The sequence below is a fragment of the Gambusia affinis genome, linkage group LG22, assembly GCF_019740435.1.
Source record: "Gambusia affinis linkage group LG22, SWU_Gaff_1.0, whole genome shotgun sequence".
In the NCBI taxonomy this organism is placed as follows: Eukaryota; Metazoa; Chordata; class Actinopteri; order Cyprinodontiformes; family Poeciliidae; genus Gambusia; species Gambusia affinis.
This window is the reverse complement of record NC_057889.1, coordinates 2,371,564-2,389,113: the sequence shown is the minus strand read 5'-3', so window position 1 is coordinate 2,389,113 and position 17,550 is coordinate 2,371,564. Positions and strand designations below refer to the sequence as shown.

The 17,550-nt window shown below is 38.9% G+C and overlaps 2 protein-coding genes across 8 annotated transcripts; both read right to left on the bottom strand.

Moving 5' to 3' along the window:
• Positions 1-1,071: 1,071 nt before the first annotated feature.
• Positions 1,072-3,551, bottom strand: LOC122825134 (integumentary mucin C.1-like). 2 transcript variants are annotated; one of them, XM_044106266.1, is made up of 6 exons: positions 3,415-3,551; positions 2,532-2,705; positions 2,361-2,450; positions 1,778-1,806; positions 1,478-1,546; positions 1,072-1,383 (listed from the first exon to the last, which is right to left on the bottom strand). In XM_044106266.1, exons 1-6 carry the CDS (start codon positions 3,467-3,469, stop codon positions 1,255-1,257), a joined length of 546 nt encoding a protein of 181 aa, XP_043962201.1. In that variant the 5' UTR covers positions 3,470-3,551; the 3' UTR covers positions 1,072-1,254. The 2 variants fall into 2 exon arrangements, with proteins under 2 accessions (XP_043962201.1, XP_043962202.1); XM_044106267.1 differs by lacking the exon at positions 2,361-2,450 and having other exon boundaries at positions 1,121-1,383.
• A 1,435-nt stretch (positions 3,552-4,986) lies between these two features.
• On the bottom strand, positions 4,987-12,925 carry LOC122825527. 6 transcript variants are annotated; one of them, XM_044106966.1, is made up of 8 exons: positions 12,614-12,630; positions 9,492-9,628; positions 9,320-9,400; positions 8,930-9,211; positions 6,231-6,320; positions 6,029-6,057; positions 5,616-5,681; positions 4,987-5,309 (listed from the first exon to the last, which is right to left on the bottom strand). In XM_044106966.1, exons 2-8 carry the CDS (start codon positions 9,520-9,522, stop codon positions 5,256-5,258), a joined length of 633 nt encoding a protein of 210 aa, XP_043962901.1. In that variant the 5' UTR covers positions 9,523-9,628; positions 12,614-12,630; the 3' UTR covers positions 4,987-5,255. The 6 variants fall into 6 exon arrangements, with proteins under 6 accessions (XP_043962901.1, XP_043962900.1, XP_043962898.1 ...); XM_044106965.1 differs by lacking the exon at positions 12,614-12,630 and adding an exon at positions 9,795-9,872; XM_044106961.1 differs by lacking the exons at positions 4,987-5,309; positions 5,616-5,681; positions 6,029-6,057; ... (2 more) ...; positions 9,320-9,400; positions 9,492-9,628 and adding exons at positions 10,622-10,944; positions 11,043-11,071; positions 11,160-11,255; ... (2 more) ...; positions 11,749-12,030; positions 12,139-12,447 and having other exon boundaries at positions 12,614-12,925.
• Positions 12,926-17,550: the final 4,625 nt, after the last annotated feature.

The window sequence follows — 17,550 nt, the reverse complement described above, 5'->3', positions numbered from 1 at the left end:
AAATATGAACAGTAGAGAAAAGTGTCAACTGTTCCACAAGTGACTTTTAGAATCAGATAGACTGCTAGTACAAACACACACATCAGATTATTCACTGTTGCGAGATATGTTAGTTCCTTATTTCCCCCATGCAGTTTTATCTGCAGAGGATAATATTTTAGAACAAGAATATGTCAGAGGAAAAGCTGAGATTTGCTTGTGATGTCTAACATCAAAAACACTTTTATGTGTCTTTAAGTTTCCCATTTAAAAGGTTACAAGGGTACATTTCTACTTCTACAAAATCTGCAAATGGTATTCACTCATCTGCTTTCAAACACACAAGAATCAAAAAGGCTTTCCATAAGTTTTATTTTTATTTTTTATCATTCATATCAGAAAGCTGTATTTCCAGAGCTGTGAGGTCAGACACTGATGTTGGATGAGAAGACCCAGCATGCAGTTTTGCACAGATTCAAGGTGTTCTAAAGGGTTAAAGTAAGTTTTCCAGGCTGGTCAAGTTCTTCCAAACCAGCATTGTTCATGTCTTCATGCAACAAGATCTTAGTTTCTGTTATCAGATTAAATTGGGAGTGAATGGGTGATGCAGACATTTAGTGGGTCGTTCTTTTATAAATTTTATTGTACAAACTGAGATAGAGTGAAGGACGTTGTATTGTTTTTTGTTTTTTTTTGTATATCTGTCCCTGAACTTTGAGTTTTTATTTTTTGGTTAAGGTCCGATTTATAGTCTTACTCTCTCTCTCTATCTGGCAGTAGGTAACATACATTTACTGTGCAAAATATGAATGGGTGAATGACTGAATGTTTAGTAAAGGGCTTTGGAGTTCTCTGACTTGATAAAGAGTATAATGTAAGCTTTGTGTGTCACTCTGTCAGTCCTGTTTCTGAGTTTCATTTGCAAACATTACAAATGTATCAAAACTGTCAATATTCTGCTAATGTCAAAAAAACACAATTTCATAATTGTAATGTTTCCATTAAATAAGAAAGTCGATTAAAATCACGGGTGGAGGATGTCGACCATGGAGGACTGGAGTTTGAGTTCAAACCTCGGCAGAAACAGCCAGAGTTTTGTTTGACATGAGAAACTTTATTGAAAAAAAATAAATGTCACGCCTGCCAGATCAGGAAGTTACAGTAAACTTGAAACACACGTAGCAATGTGAGCGATGTGCATGTAGAATTATAAACTTGGTATATACAGTTACCAGAAGAGCATGAATGAAAAACAATATATGACCTTAATTGTTTTCATTTTAATTGATAGTTAACTTTGGCATAGAGGCAGTTTGGATCAGAGCATATTGTAGAGGAGGAAGGGCCAGGTGCAACTGTGCTGTAGATCACAGGAACATTTTCATCGTCATCATCACCATCAGCCTAAAGGAAGCATAAAACATTTAATAAGAAAACTTCCCCAAAGTTTAATGATTCTGCTGCCACCTGAAGCACCAGAGCAGGTTAAACCTCTGACCTGGGCTTCGGGTTCGGTCTTGTTGGAGTGGCTGATGGAGGCATAGCAGACGGTTTCCTCAGGATCGTTCTGCACACAGAACAACATGATGCTGAATTGATGCATCTATATTAGCTTGCCTACATCTTTTTGTTACATAAAAACATTGCAACATGACCTTTAGCCTGTACATTTTACCAGATAAAATTATTCCAAAATACTAATAGGAGTATCCATTTTATTTTGGTTTGAGTCGATTAGTTCAACTAAACCTTGAATTATCACAGATGTGTATTAAAGTAAATGATTCTTTATACTTACAGTTTTGCCTTTCTTCATTTGCTTAGTTTCTGAAAATGTGGAACAAAGATGAGCACATGTCAAGTCTCATTTTGAAAGGTTGAAAATAGCGATCAGTTATTCACTGAGACTTTTCTCACAGTTCCTCTTTTGGTGCGACCCAACAATCAGAACTGCAGCAGCTCAAGGCAGCCATTTTGATCTTATCAATGCAAACATGCTGCAACGTTTCTCATCCACCATTTTATCTCTTCTGCTGAGCAGTCAGTAAATCATCTGCTCCTTCCTGCTCATGCATGCTGGACTTTCACTGTCTGTCTTACAAACTGTTCACACTTTATTATATTTTTGAACTGAGATTACTTCTAAGAATTTGCAACTGTGTTGTCTTCAATCAAGGGTATTTATTGATTTTAAGGATTAAATTTGTAATTTAAACATTAATAAACCAAATAATTTACACCTGCCACTCATAAAAATATCTTTACAAGTAATGTCAGGAAATTGAATAAACTAACATTTTAAATGTTGAAATCTACATTTGTTCACTATAGATTTGGTGAGACAATAAAAAAATCTAAGTTTATAGTTTGATTTCTCTCACCTCTTGTTTTCTTCAGATTGATGACCCCCACAGCAGTTATGATAAAAGCTGCTGCGACAAACAAAATAATGATGTAACGTAATAGCTGACCTGTGGAGGATTAAAACCGATGATTAATTGAGATGGTTTAGAAAAACAGGAGTGAACACTCTGGCTAAAATCCATCACCACCTTTAATGTTCCTGGATTGTGAAGCAGTTGTAGTAGAGGCGTTGCTGGTTGGAGTTGTCTTGGTTGGAGTTGTCTTGGTTGGAGTTGTCTTGGTTGGAGTTGTCTTGATTGGAGTTGTCTTGGTTAATTCAGATGAGTCGTGATTTATTGTTTTAGAAGTTGCTGAATGAAAATCTGACAGAAAAAAAATGGAGAGACTCCTTGTTAACTCCCTCTTGACTAATACGAATGTGCTGCTTCTTTGCTGCTTTGGTTGTTTGTTTATGATGAAGGAAAACCCACAAAACACAAATATAGTTCTGGTCCAAGATCGTTGGTTAATCTCCCCGTCCATGGGTTGTAGTATTGCTGTTGTGTTGTGTGCTTTCTGGGTTGTTAGTTAGTACATTAGTAAGTTTTTATTTATTTGTGTGCATAAGTCATTGGGAGTTAAATTTATGTATGTGACTCATTTTTTGCATAGTTTATATGCAGATCTGAACAGCTGACAAGCTCTTTAATATGTTTTCTTCACAGCTAAAAATAAACTGAAACACTGAATCTGCTTGATTTACTTCCTCATTGATCTATTAGTTTCTTATAACAGTTTGTTACAAATTAAATCTATCACACTTTGTCAAATCAAATGTTTTCTTACACCAAGTCTGTGTGAAAAAGACACATTTTAAGATCTCTTAAAATGAAATGTATTCGATTAAATGCAACACAAACTTTTATGTCCTGAGCAACGTGTCAGAGAAAACATAAAATAGTGCGTCACGTCTCAGCTGAGACTCGGCTGCAGTCAGGAAGCTACAGACTAGAAAAGTCTGTAGCTGTTAAAGACAAACACTGAAAGCAGCAACATGAAACTTCATTTGATGTTGATTAAATTTAATCTTACCTGCAAACTGAAGCACCAGAATTAAAGATAACCAAATCCATCCTGTTTCAGTCATTTTGCTCGTCTGCGTCTGCTCTGTTCATGTTCGCCAACGAATCGAGTTTAAAATGGTTTCTTATTAAAAATAAATACCTATCAGCTTCAGAAGGGGCGACTTCCTCATAAAGTCTTCACCCTGTTTCTCACTTCTGACGTCTGTTGTTTTAGTCTCTGCATGTTTTTAGAAACCTATCAAAAAGACTGTGAAGACTGATGTATTTCAAAAGCATTTTTTTAAAAACTATTTTAAGAATAAGACAGTTGCTTTAAGAGATGATGCGTTTGGAAACAAGATGGGACTTTTTCTGTTAAAATGTGTTAGTTTTTCTTACCATCTGTTACCATGAACACAGTGGCAGCATAAAAAGTCTCACTGTTCTTTTTTAAATTTAGACCACGCAATGTTCATAGCAAGAGCAGTTAATCATAATCTATTTAAACTTATGAAAGCAAACAGTGAAAAAACAGCAGCTAGAGCTCAGGGCCGGCTGACCTACATGGTCCCTGCTGCAGTTCACCTCACTTACAAGAATGAATGAAAAGGTTAAAGGGGAAGAATGATGCTTTCCAGTCACATAGAGTCATTTTAAAGCACAATAAAGTAACCATGTTATCTTCAGTTGTTATAAAAATGCTATATATATGAAATATGATTGAAAAGAAATGTGACTTTGTAATTTAACGCCTTGATATTGAGCCTCTGTCTCTTTAAAAACTCCTGCTCTTTCTGAAACTCCTCCTTCAGGAAGTCATTGCAAAATGGCTCCTCTATTAACCCTTTAACAACATATTTTACATGCCTGCACTGAGAAGTAGCTTACATAATAAGCTCATCAGATGCACAGTTGAGCTGCTGCTAGTCTGAAGGAGCAGCGTAGGAAAGTCACGAGGTGAGCTGAGAGGAGGAAGCTCAGAAGTTTTGATGCTGTTATTCTAAAGAGGAGCTTTAACATGAAGTAAAGATCAAAAAGTTCTTTTTACACAACACTGGCCCTTTGAGAGGCTTCTGCTGCGTTTCAAACTTGAACACTGAACCCGTTTTACTTTTTTGCCCCTCTTCTCATTTTCTGGGCCTTCAGGTTTGCTTATTTTCAGTGAGTAAATTAAATACACATTGATCTTTAAAGGTAATGATACCAAAGGCAAGTTGGGGGTTTAACTGTGGAAAGCAGGTTAGCTTCTGTTTACAATGTAACGTTTAGAAGCCTGGGAAGAGAAATGTTTCTTCTGCTATTTACAGTCTGTTTATTTTACACAGAGACAATGCACAACATTTCATTAACCTTTTAAAACATGAACTGTGCCAGACTAGCAAGAAACTCTAATTTCCACCTGCAGTCTTTGGACTATAGATTACTTATTTATTTCTTTCTTTCTTTCTTTCTTTCGTTCTTTCGTTCTTCATTATGATAATGAGGGGCGGTGTCTTCAGGCTACAACTTCTCCCAGCTAGTTTGTTAGCATCACGCTGTACTCAGCTTCAAGAAAGATGGCAACCTACCACCACTTTATCAGATAGATGGAGCTCGGCAACTTTATTAGACATTACAACTAAAACAATGGAATGAAAAACACTGTAATTCTACTGAATACATGATTTGCTAGCATAAAAAATGCATATATTACAATAAACTTTCAAAATGCATTAAATGTTTGAAGGATTGTGATCCAAGCTCTGCAGAGAGGCAGGATGGGAGCAGATTAGGCATCAAACAAGCAGAAATGATCCAGAATAAAACATTCAAATCCACAACAAATTAAAGGAAAATGTTGTTTTTTCTTCTGTTGTGGACAGCAGCCAATCAGATGACAGCAGAAGGAGGCTGCAGAGTGCTGTAGATCACAGCGTCAGAGACCTGGAATAACACGATATTAATAAAAACACCAAGAAATATTACTGGAACACATTAACCATAAATATTTTAACATTTCTTTCTGTGAATAGAGGAAGCAGACGGTAAATCAAGTTTATCAGCTCATGGATGATGAATATCAGATTCATTATAAAAATTTCACATGAAGCCAATCCATGAATCTTTTGCACTATTAAAACCTAAAGCTTAAGATCAGGTTTCAACCTGGAAGACCCTAATATTTCTACATTACATCACAGCGTTTACCAAATGAATAAATTTATGTTGCTTTTCAATCGTGTCACTCACGTTGCTTTTTGTCCTGGTTTCCATGCCGAGGTTCATGGATGCATAAGAAGCATAAGGATCAACCTGCTGAAGGAAAACAAAGAGAAACAGAGATGTAATTTCTGTAAACTCTTTTCAAAAGAACGTTTTTTGTCACTGAAGGTTCTTCCTGTTGTTAAGAAGATATTATTGTTATTATTCAGTTTGTTTCTGACACGTCTGCATGGAACAGACCTGACCCACGAAACCATCTGGTGTCACTCTGCCCTGTGTGGGTTTTTGATAAAACTGAGTCATCATGGCAGAGTCTGAGCTCACTTCCTCTGCTGAGTTTCATATCTGGGTGGCAAAAGTCCAAAAATGTCCAGAACCAGCAGTGGCTGAATGAGGTTTCAAAATGTCTAAATGTGTCATATTTCTGTGGTGAAACTCACAGGTTGGTCGTCCTTCTGCTTTTTATTTCCTAGAAGAGAAAAGAGTTGGATTCAGCTTAAAGCCTGTCATGCATCATGGTTTACTATCTACTGTTACTTTGTTAGTTTTATGCACATCAGAAAAACAACAGTTAATATATGAAGCAGCGGTTTGCATAATTACATGGATGTTGTTTTTAAATAAATCAGAAATTGTTCTCACCTTTAGTTTTTATCCATCCAATGGTTACCATCACAGTTATTAGGAGTCCTGCTAACAACATGGACACAATGACAGGCCACCAAACCCACCCTGGTGGAAAGACGACACGTTATATAAAATAAGAAAAACACCAAAACAGAGCATCTGTTTTAAATTAAAGGAATAGGCTGGCTTTGTTAAAGAGACATTCTGTGAAAACAACAGTAGGTCAGAAGGACTCTGTCTTATATATCATTTCAGCAGCTCAAGAACTTAAATATATTTAGGCCAACAAAACAATGAAAAAACTTCAGAAAGTGTCTTTGGCTGTAGATCTTCCTCTAATCTGTGGATACTTTTACTTTTCTACAAACTCTCTACTTTCTACCACAGCTAATGGAATCATTACTGCTAATATCTTCACTGCATTTCATTTAAAAAAGAAGAACCCAGACTATACCTGTAGGCATTTAAAGGTAATAAAATGCATCTTTACCTCGTAATTTTGTTTGATTATTTTTGGTAAATCCAGTTGCTGTTGGAGTGACTGATGTTAGCCACCTGCTGCTGGTTAAAGATGCTGATTCAGTTCTGTCTGATTTGGTTAATATTGAGTTAGTTGTGTCATGAAATGTGTGGTGTGAGGTGAGGTAGACGCCGTAGACCCAGGTGAGTGGAGGAAAGGCAATTTTAATAAATAATTTCAGCTTCAAAATAAATCTACAAAATTCTGGTGGCACGGCTGAGCGGAAGCCAGGGCTCACACCGGTAGCAACAGAATTAGCAGCGGCAAACAAAACAGGCAGACTCAGGGACGCAACAATCAACGAGGACCCGACAACACAGACAGACACAGGTGACTCTAAATACACATGAGGTAATCAGGGGACGAGACACACCTGGGAACTAATCAAGGGGATAGACAGGACAACACAGAGACTCAGGAAACTAGAAATAAATACACAGAAAAACATGGAACCTAACAGTACCCCCCCCCTCAAAGGGCGGCTCCAAGACGCCCAAAACTCAAACACAACAAGGGTGGGCGGAGGGGCGCTGGAAGGAGGGCCAGAGTCCAAACAACGAAAAACTACCCACAGGGTGGGCGGAGGCAAAAAAGGCGGAGCCCACGGGGCAGGTCCGGGGGCCGTCCGCGGCGCTGAAGGCGGAGCCCACGGGGCAGGTCCGGGGGCCGTCCGCGGCGCTGAAGGCGGAGCCCACGGGGCAGGTCCGGGGGCCGTCCGCGGCGCTGAAGGCGGAGCCCACGGGGCAGGTCCGGGGGCAGGTCCGGGGGCCGTCCGCGGCGCTGAAGGCGGAGTGGAGGCTCGGGGGACTGACTAGGAGGCTCGGGGGACTGACTAGGAGGCTCGGGGGACTGACTAGGAGGCTCGGGGGACTGACTAGGAGGCTCGGGGGACTGACTAGGAGGCTCGGGGGACTGACTAGGAGGCTCGGGGGACTGACTAGGAGGCTCGGGGGACTGACTAGGAGGCTCGGGGGACTGACTAGGAGGCTCGGGGGACTGACTAGGAGGCTCGGGGGACTGACTAGGAGGCTCGGGGGACTGACTAGGTGGGACTAAAAAAGCCCACACCCGCGCCACCTGTCGTCCTGGAGACAGGCGGGCCGCTTGAAAACCCATCACCATGGGTACTGTAGCTGGAGCGGTCTCTGGCGTGGTGATTAGAGGCTCGGATGATGAATGTTCGAACGCGCTGACTGGGACGCCGGCCTCGGACGCGCCGGCTGGAACGCCGGCCTCGGACGCGCCGGCTGGAACGCCCGAGGCTGGAACGCCGGCCTCGGACGCGCCGGCTGGAACGCCGGCCTCGGACGCGCCGGCTGGAAGTGCCGGTTCCAGAGACACAGGAGCTGGGTTGGTGGAGCGGAAGAATGAAATGTCCGACTTACGAGGCAGAGGGTGTCCCTCCATGATGGCCAGAGCAGTCTGGCGTTCCCACTCTGCCTCCTGCCATAACTCCACCAACCCCAGGTGCGGAAGACGCGGAATCCAGTATTCCAGCGCCAGAACCATGCGAATGGCAAACCCGAGCCATCTGCAGGCGGCGTAAGGTTTAGCCATCGCATCCACATAGTCCTTAATAGTTAAAGTAAGATCCTCCAAGCCTTCTGGGTCCATGATGGTGCGCTACCTGACCTTGTCGTTGGTCGGGTCCTTCTGTCATGAAATGTGTGGTGTGAGGTGAGGTAGACGCCGTAGACCCAGGTGAGTGGAGGAAAGGCAATTTTAATAAATAATTTCAGCTTCAAAATAAATCTACAAAATTCTGGCGGCACGGCTGAGCGGAAGCCAGGGCTCACACCGGTAGCAACAGAATTAGCAGCGGCAAACAAAACAGGCAGACTCAGGGACGCAACAATCAACGAGGACCCGACAACACAGACAGACACAGGTGACTCTAAATACACATGAGGTAATCAGGGGACGAGACACACCTGGGAACTAATCAAGGGGATAGACAGGACAACACAGAGACTCAGGGACACAGGAAACTAGAAATAAATACACAGAAAAACATGGAACCTAACAAGTTGTTGCTGCTGTAGCTGCTGTAGCTGCTGTTGACTGTTTTGTAAATTAGGATTATGTTGTGTTAATAAAGCTTAAAATGCATCATTATATGAAAACAATCAGCTGATTAAATTAGATACATCTAAAAACCTTTGAGAGTTTGATGAATAATGTTTCCTGTTCTCACCTCTTTCCTGACCTGATGACTGATGGCTGAAGGTGAACAACAGGATTTGTTTGGCATCATATCCATCTTGTACTCTGCACTTTAATAATTCATAAAACTTTGAGTTCTGATCCAGATGAAAAGCTGGAATTGTGACAGTTGCAGAGCAGGATGATGATACATTCATATCAGGTGATATTTTCTCTTTCCCCTCATACAGCCACAACACTTGGTGTCTGCAGTATGTGAATTGAGACACAGAGCAGGTAAAGGTGACTTTTCCATTGTTTCTTTGTTCAGTCACTGGTGAAGATGGAGATATTTAGAAAAGACAACATCAGTAAATTCAGCTTCATTGTTGCATCACTAAGAGGAAGTGTGGCTAAATACAAATGTGATGTAAATACTCACTGGTAACAACAGACAGATCAACCTGCTTGACGTTATTTTGTCTACAGCTGTAGTGACCAAAATCCTCCACTGTGACGTTCTCTATGACCAGAGAACAGTCTGCTGTGACACTCAGTCTGCCTGACTTCACGTTTGCCTCTTCTGTGAAATCTCCTCGTTCAAACAATGATACCTTTCCGTTTCCTGGTTGAATGGACGTCCATGTGATTCTGTCACAGTTGTGTTTCGTCTGTCCCACATTTCCACAGGGTAAAGTGACTCCATCACCAGCTTTAACAGTGAAGAAAGCTTTCTGTTGCCCAGCTGTTGCTGCAGGGAAAATGGAGCAAATAACTGCTGACATGTAGATTGAGATGTAGAAACATAATCTTCTTACTCACAAATAAAACCCAATAACTAATAAATACTTTCAAGTAGCATATTTTACTACTCATCTGAGTACTAATAAATGGATATTTGTTAGATGTTTCCTTACCTGTGAGCTGAAGCATCAGAATTGTAAATAAAGTCTTAGAGATCCACTTAAAGGAAAGCATCGTGTTTCTGTTTCTTTACATCCACGACTGACTGAGTCTGTGAAGCAGCTTCCTTTTAAGCATGAAACCATTGCGTGTGTGAGTGTGTGTACGTAGGTGTGACTTCCTCAACAGCAGTGTTGTTTGTCACACATTTAACTCCATTACACACTGCACAGGGCAGCAAGTAGCAGAGGCGGAAGAACAATCATTACAAATATCCTCAACTCCTCTCTGCACTCTGTCACCTCTGAAGGAATCTGACTGTAACTCCGCCTACTAAGTTATCGTTAGCTTTGATACTAATTGTTGCATTATTGCAGCATCATCCTGATTTGTAAGTTGCTCTGGACAAAAGTGTCAGTCAAATACATGAACAAGAGAATAAACAAACCAGAAATTCATGAATCAAACATGACAACACCTGATATCTGTGTATAAATGTTAGGTCTGGATCTCATCCTTATAACTCAGGTGTGATGGAATATTTTTTTTATTGAAGTTTAAAATGCTCCCACTCACACATCAGCAACTGGTTAAGTTTAATTTGAGTTTAGTTAGCCAGAGCTAAATATATATCATTAGTGGGAAGACAGCAAATATTGAACTGTGTGATATGTGAAGAAAGAAATGAGTTTAAAAGATATAATTTCCAATAATTTATGTTTCATTTTGATCAATTTGTAAAACAACAACAACAAAAAAAAAAACAGAAAACATATACTCTTAATAATCCAGAAAACAAACATCTTTATTCAAAATTTAAAAGCAATATTTTTCTCTGAAAGGTGACTGATTATTGACACACTTGATTTATTATAGCATTTAATAATTCTGGTTATTCACAAGGCTTTTATCTAAAAGTATATGAGCAACTCATAATGCTTTTAAAGAAAACAATTTCTTCTTTTTGGCACAAATAAGTGTTTTACAGCTTCCTGGTGTTTCAAACTAAAACACTTTGTCATGCATAAAGTCATATTTCATATTTGCTAATGAATTTATTGCTTCATATTGGCTCTTCTAAATATGGACCAGTAGAATCTGATGGAAGCAGACGACTCTGGGATGTTTTCATACCGAAGTCTCTCCATGCTGATCACGGTTTACCTGCAGGACAAAACAGATCAGTATTTATTTTTTCTATATATCAGGTAGCATATGGTATATTTTCCAATGCATCATTTGTATATTCAGTATAAACTTACTGTGTTTGTTTTCATCGCTGTTTTGTTATCTGAAAAGAGAAACCAGACGACCTTGGCATGATTTCAGCTTCAACAGTTAAACTTTAGGTTAATAATTACTTTTAGGAGCTTTCTTACATTGAATTTTCTCCCATATGGTAACTATGGCAACACACATTAGGAGTACTATAACACCCACAGACACAATGATGTATCTCAAGAAGGACAAATCACCTGGAATTGATGAAAAAAAACTTTAATTAGGCTTAATCTGAGATAATCTGGAGCCAACCAACTGCAATGTTAATATTCAAATATTAGATTTTGAAATAAAAATATCTATTGCCTTGTTGTTCTGCTGGATTATGCATTGTTGTTGCCTTTGTTGTTGCTTTGTCCCCTAAAAAGTTAATCAAATGCAAGAAACAATGATATAAATACAGGATATCAGCACCACTAGAGGTCACTCTCATATTCAGACATTTATATTTTAAAGATGAAGAAAACTTAATACCTTGAATTGTCTCCCTGTTTCTTGTTGTGGATATAGGTTGAGTTGTTGTTTCTGATGACTTCGGAGTTTTTCCTTTAATATAAATTTAAAGAATTGCAGCAAATCTTTTACCAACAAATAACTGAGCTACATTACCAAAAGCTACGTTAAGAATATCAGGTGTGATATTACAATTTCCAATCTTTAAGATGTAAATGTGGAATTTGTTCTCACCTCTTTCCTGACCTGATGACTGATGGCTGAAGGTGAACAACAGGTATTGTTTGGCAACATATCCATCTTGTACTCTGCACTTTAATAATTCATAAAACTTTGAGTTCTGATCCAGATGAAAAGCTGGGATTGTGACAGTTGCAGAGCAGGATGATGATACATTCATATCAGGTGATATTTTCTCTTTCCCCTCATACAGCCACAACACTGGGTGTCTGCAGTATGTGTATTGAGACACAGAGCAGGTAAAGGTGACATTTCCGTTGTTTCTTTGTTCAGTCACTGGTGAAGACGGAGATATTTAGAAAAGACAACATCAGTAAATTCAGCTTCATTGTTGTATCACTAAGAGGAAGTGAGGCTAAATACAAATGTGATGTAAATACTCACTGGTAACAACAGACAGATCAACCTTCTTGAAGTGATTTTGTCTACAGTTGTAGCGACCAAAATCCTCCACTGTGACGTTCTCTATGACCAGAGAACAGTCTGCTGTGACACTCAGTCTGCCTGACTTCGTGTTAGCCTCTTCTGTGAAATCTCCTCCTTCAAACAATAATAACTCTCTGTTTCCTGGCTGCCTGGACATCCATGTGATTCTGTCACAGTTGTGTTTCGTCTGTCCCACATTTCCACAGGGTAAAGTGACTCCATCACCAGCTATAACAGTGAATAAAGCTCTCTGTTGCCCAGCTGTTGCTGCAGGGAAAATGGAGCAAATAACTGCTGACATGTAGATTGAGATGTAGAAACATAATCTTCTTGGTCACAAATAAAACCCAATAACTAATAAATACTTTCAAGTAGCATATTTTACTACTCATCTGAGTACTAATAAATGGATATTTGTTAGATGTTTCCTTACCTGTGAGCTGAAGCATCAGAATTGTAAATAAAGTCTTAGAGATCCACTTAAAGGAAAGCATCGTGTTTCTGTTTCTTTACATCCACGACTGACTGAGTCTGTGAAGCAGCTTCCTTTTAAGCATGAAACCATTGCGTGTGTGAGTGTGTGTGTGTGTGTGGGCGTGTGTGTGCGTGCGTGTGCGTGTGTGTGTGTGTGTGTGTGTGTGTGTGTGTATACGTAGGTGTGACTTCCTCAACAGCAGTGTTGTTTGTCACATATTTAACTCCATTACACACTGCACAGGGCAGCAAGTAGCAGAGGCGGAAGAACAATCATTACAAATATCCTCATCCATCACCAGCTTTAACAGTGAATAAAGCTTTCTGTTGCCCAGCTGTTGCTGCAGGGAAAACGTGGAGACAATGTAGCAAATAACACCTCTCAAGGTTGATTGAGATGTAATTTCAACAATTAGAAATTAGATATTTCCTTACCTGTGATCAGAAATAAAGACATTGAAATCCATAGGAAGGAAGGCATAGCGCTTCTGTCTCTTTACACACACAACTGACTGAGTCTGTTAAGAAACTTCTTTTTAAACAGGAAAACATTTTGTAGTCTGTGTGACCATAAAGGTGTGACATCCTCATAGGGACTGTGTTTGAAATGGTAATGGTTCCAATTTTAACATGAAAACTTTACGCAGGACCGTGTGGGTGTTAGAGGTTTCACTTCCCCATAGCAACTAAAAACATCACCCCTTCTCTCATTAACTTATAGTTATAGTTCATTTTACAAATTAATGCATTGTTTTTTACTTATTTTGATATATCAGGTTTTGTCAGGATGAGCAGCTGATCAAAGATAATTTATTCTTAAACTGAGACAGACTTCTTGATAGCAAAGTGATCAGATAAATGCACAACATCCTCACAATCCCTCCATCAAACAGATGCATGTTTTTAAAGGGACTTTTTGTGAAGGTTTTATATTTAACTATGTGAACCAAAAGTTTCTGCTCTGCTAGTGCAACCGAATTTTACACCTAAAACCGCAGAATGGTTTCTTTCTGCGTATGCATGATCTCTCTGTACGACGTTAAAAAGGATGTGGACTGGGTGTATAAATACTTATAGATCTCATTTAATATGCTGTCACTACCAGCATGACAACAGTAACATATAACTATGCTGCCACAGCATCATTTCCTGTTTTCATCTCACATCTTAACAACCATCCTACAGGTTTAAAGTGTTTAGCTGTTTGATGCACCAGGTGACTAATCAGAGTTGGCTGAACTGTGGGACGTCTTAAGGTCCAAACATGCACATTTCAGAGAACAAGATTGAAATCGGACCTTAAAAGGATTCTGTGGAAGACGATTATTGCTGGTCATCAGGAAATGAGCAAACCTGGTTTATTTAGACCACAAATGGCATTGCATGTTAGTCTCATTTTTTACTATAATAGATAACATACTCAGTCTGGGACACAACACCGTACTCCTTGCCCTTTACAGCTTCTTCTTCATCCCACTTATCACCATGTAGAATCTGTCTACAGTCTTCATCCATCTTTAAAAGTCCACTGTTGATCCCACTCATTGCCTTTTGCAACACTTTTTGGAAGTCCTCATCTTGCTCATCCCTTTTACTGTTAACATTTATTCTTTACAATAAATGTTTTGCCCAATGTTCAAACCTTCTTTCTCTTTTTCTCACTGGTTCCGATTAATAATCCTTTTTTCCCACTTCCTGACTGACAACTCAGTTGCCCTTTCACTCATCGCCTCTTTTCATATTTGCCCTTCTTTCTGGTCTCTTCTTTGGGTTCATTTAGCTCATGTTGATTAAACTTTAACCATGTTAAATTTGCTTATTCAACTTGATGGTCCCGGATTCAAATCCCGGACAAGCCCCCAATTTTTATGACCAGCTCACAACACAAACGGGAGACGATGCTGCAAGATGCATAAAAGGAACATTTATTAAAGATAAAGTATGGGGTTAACAAAAACTATATGATTCCAACTCTTCTCACTGCATAGGTAATATCTTTTTAATATAGAAGACTCATCTTTTATTTTGGAAACAGAACTTTGAAAAACTAATTTTAGTGCTGAAAAGATGTTGAAGGTTACGATACAGGATTATAGCATAAATAAAAAGCTCTCCAATGTTTTCGTACTTTGCTGTAGCATCATCTTCATCAGTGGGCCTCATGCTGAAAACAAAACAACACATTTGGATCCGGGACTCATGTTCATCCAACAGAATTGTATTATTATCTTCCATTTTTTAATTTATTCGGTTATTAAAAACTAACACATCTCATAAGAATAGAGAATGTTTTCACCTTCAGTCTTCCTCCGCAGCAGGATTACAACACACAATGATATCTTCTTCAGAGTTGCCAAACCCAACAGGACAATGATGTATTCTAATGACTTAGAAGAATCTGGAAAGTAATGAATGTCTGATAAGCCAGTACATTTAAACATGACTCAGTATGAAGATGTTTCAGTCAAAACTAGTGGAATATTCACATTTTTAACTCTTTAAAATTAGCAAATATTTTGAGTTTGAAGAGATTTTAACAGTTCTCACCTGTTTCTACAGCTGGATGAAATGAGTTGCAGGTGAACAGCTGGTCTTTTTTATCATAACCATCTTTAACTTTGCACTTTACTTGCTCACAAAACTTTGAGTTGTGTTGAAGTTGAGATGTTGGGAAAGTCACAGTGGCAGAACAGGACCTGGAAACATTCATGTGTGAAGATATTTTCTCTTTGCCCTCATAGACCCAAACCACTGTGTGTCTGCACTAGACATATTCCGTCACAGAGCAGGTTAGGTTGATCTTATCATCGCTCTTCTCTTCAGTCACTGGTGAAAAAGGAAATTTTGCTTTAAAAAGAGAAGAATAAAACCAGCTATCCCCATTTCTTATTGTTGAACTGTTTAAACAGAGATAGGTTGTAGATACTCACTGGTGAGGACAGACAGATCAACCGTCTTGATGAGATTTTGTCCTGCTGGGTTCTGCCTGCAGACGTATTGACCAAAATCTTTCACTGTAACGTTCTTTATGACCAGAGAGCAGTTTGCTGTAACACTCAGTCTATCTAATGTAGCCGCAGCTTCTGGTGTAAAATGTCCTTGCTGGAACCATATTTTTCTGGTTCCTGGTTGACGGACCTTCCATGTGGTTCTGTTGCAGTTATTCTGTGCTTGGATCTCATTTAAACAGGGCAAAGTGACTTCATCACCAACTTTAACAGTGAAGAACGCACGACGTTGCCCAGCAGCTGCTACAAAAACCGCAGAGGAAGAGCAAACTGTCAGACGAAATTCTCACAAATAGAGCAAAGTTATTTTAACTGCAAGCAGAAACTAACGGCACCAAGTTACACACATGACATACAAGTATGACTGTCTTAACTAAAGGAACATATAAAACACTTATAGCTGTTTTATTGCAGAGTCAAAATGTTCTGGTGGATTTATTCTTACCGGTAAACTGAAGCATCAGTATCTGGAATAAAAACAGCTTCATACCTCTGATAGTGATCATTGTGCTTCTGCCAGCTTGTCACATTCACAAATGACTCAAACTCTAATTTAGCTTTACCAAAACCCCTCAGAGCTTCTGCTGATGTCATTTCCTTAAGTTGCTTAATTTTGCGCTGGAATCCAGGTTCCCATGTATAGCAGAGTTTTTAAATGTCAGAGAGCCGTTTGAAGCCCCGCCTCTTCTCTGGTTTTATCTGGTGTTTCTATTCTTCCTGAACTGTCGTTCTGGTTGTTTATAATCCATGTAAGCTGTTTCATTTATTCATCTCTGTGCAAGACATTTAGTCTAGCTCTGGATGGAAAACAGCTGGAGGTTTTGGTTGTTAAAGAGTATGATTCAAATAAGTTAATAAGTAAAAATAAGTTTAAAATGGTGACATGATTCTAATCGCTTTTATCTGCAGTTACTGTTAACCTGCTGTTTTCTCTTAAATGCCATTTAAATCAGATGCAGTTTCTAAGCAAACCAGGTGGTGGCGCTGCACCTCCTTCTTACCAAAACTTATTGATCACAAAAAGCTGATAGATGTGGATTAAACTCAAGGCAACTGGAAACAGCGCCTCCACAATTTAAACTTTACCTGTGGATTGTATTTAATTATAAAGGTCTGAGTATGTGGTTCAATCCACTGCTAATCTCAGAGACATTATGATGTTTATTATTAAAGATGAAAAAACCCTGGAATTAATCAAAATTTAATTCTGATAAAATCAATATTCACAACCTTGAGTCACTTTAAATTTCAGGTTTGGTTTTATTTGTTGTTTTTCCTCAGTTTGCTTTATGTTGGATGTCTGCAAAAGATGCTTTGTTAAATTCAAGAAGCTAAAATTATTTTAATCATCAATGTAGCTTTGAAATGTCTTCATTAAATATTTGTGAGTAGATTCCTTACATGTAAACTGAAGTATTATAATCTGCAATAAAATCAGTTTAATCCATCAGAATGTTCTCATCTGTGTTACATTCAATGCTGTCAAAGCTGCTCTGACCTAAATATTAAATCATTTTGCTACGACTTCTTAAACTTTCAAGTTCCTTATTTCTGGATGCTTCTTTCTTTCAGTGGTTTTCATGCTTTTCGATGTTTGAATTTATACATTTTGCTGAAGTTGAGCCTACTAACATTCAGTTTGGTGTCACATTAAGGAGGTCATGTTTAGTTGGACAGAGTTGTTGTTGCTTTTTACTTCATTTTATATTTAGAATCTAATGGAGGAGTTCGTTTAGGTATAAATTTCTCGATGTATCAAAGACTGCAGCTGATTCAGTCTGGAAGAGGTGATTTTCTAAATTATTCTGGTTTACATTCCAACAGTTTTGAAAGTTGTACTATGTTCAGTTTTGTCATTTATAATATTCATTTACATGGTTTATCAAAT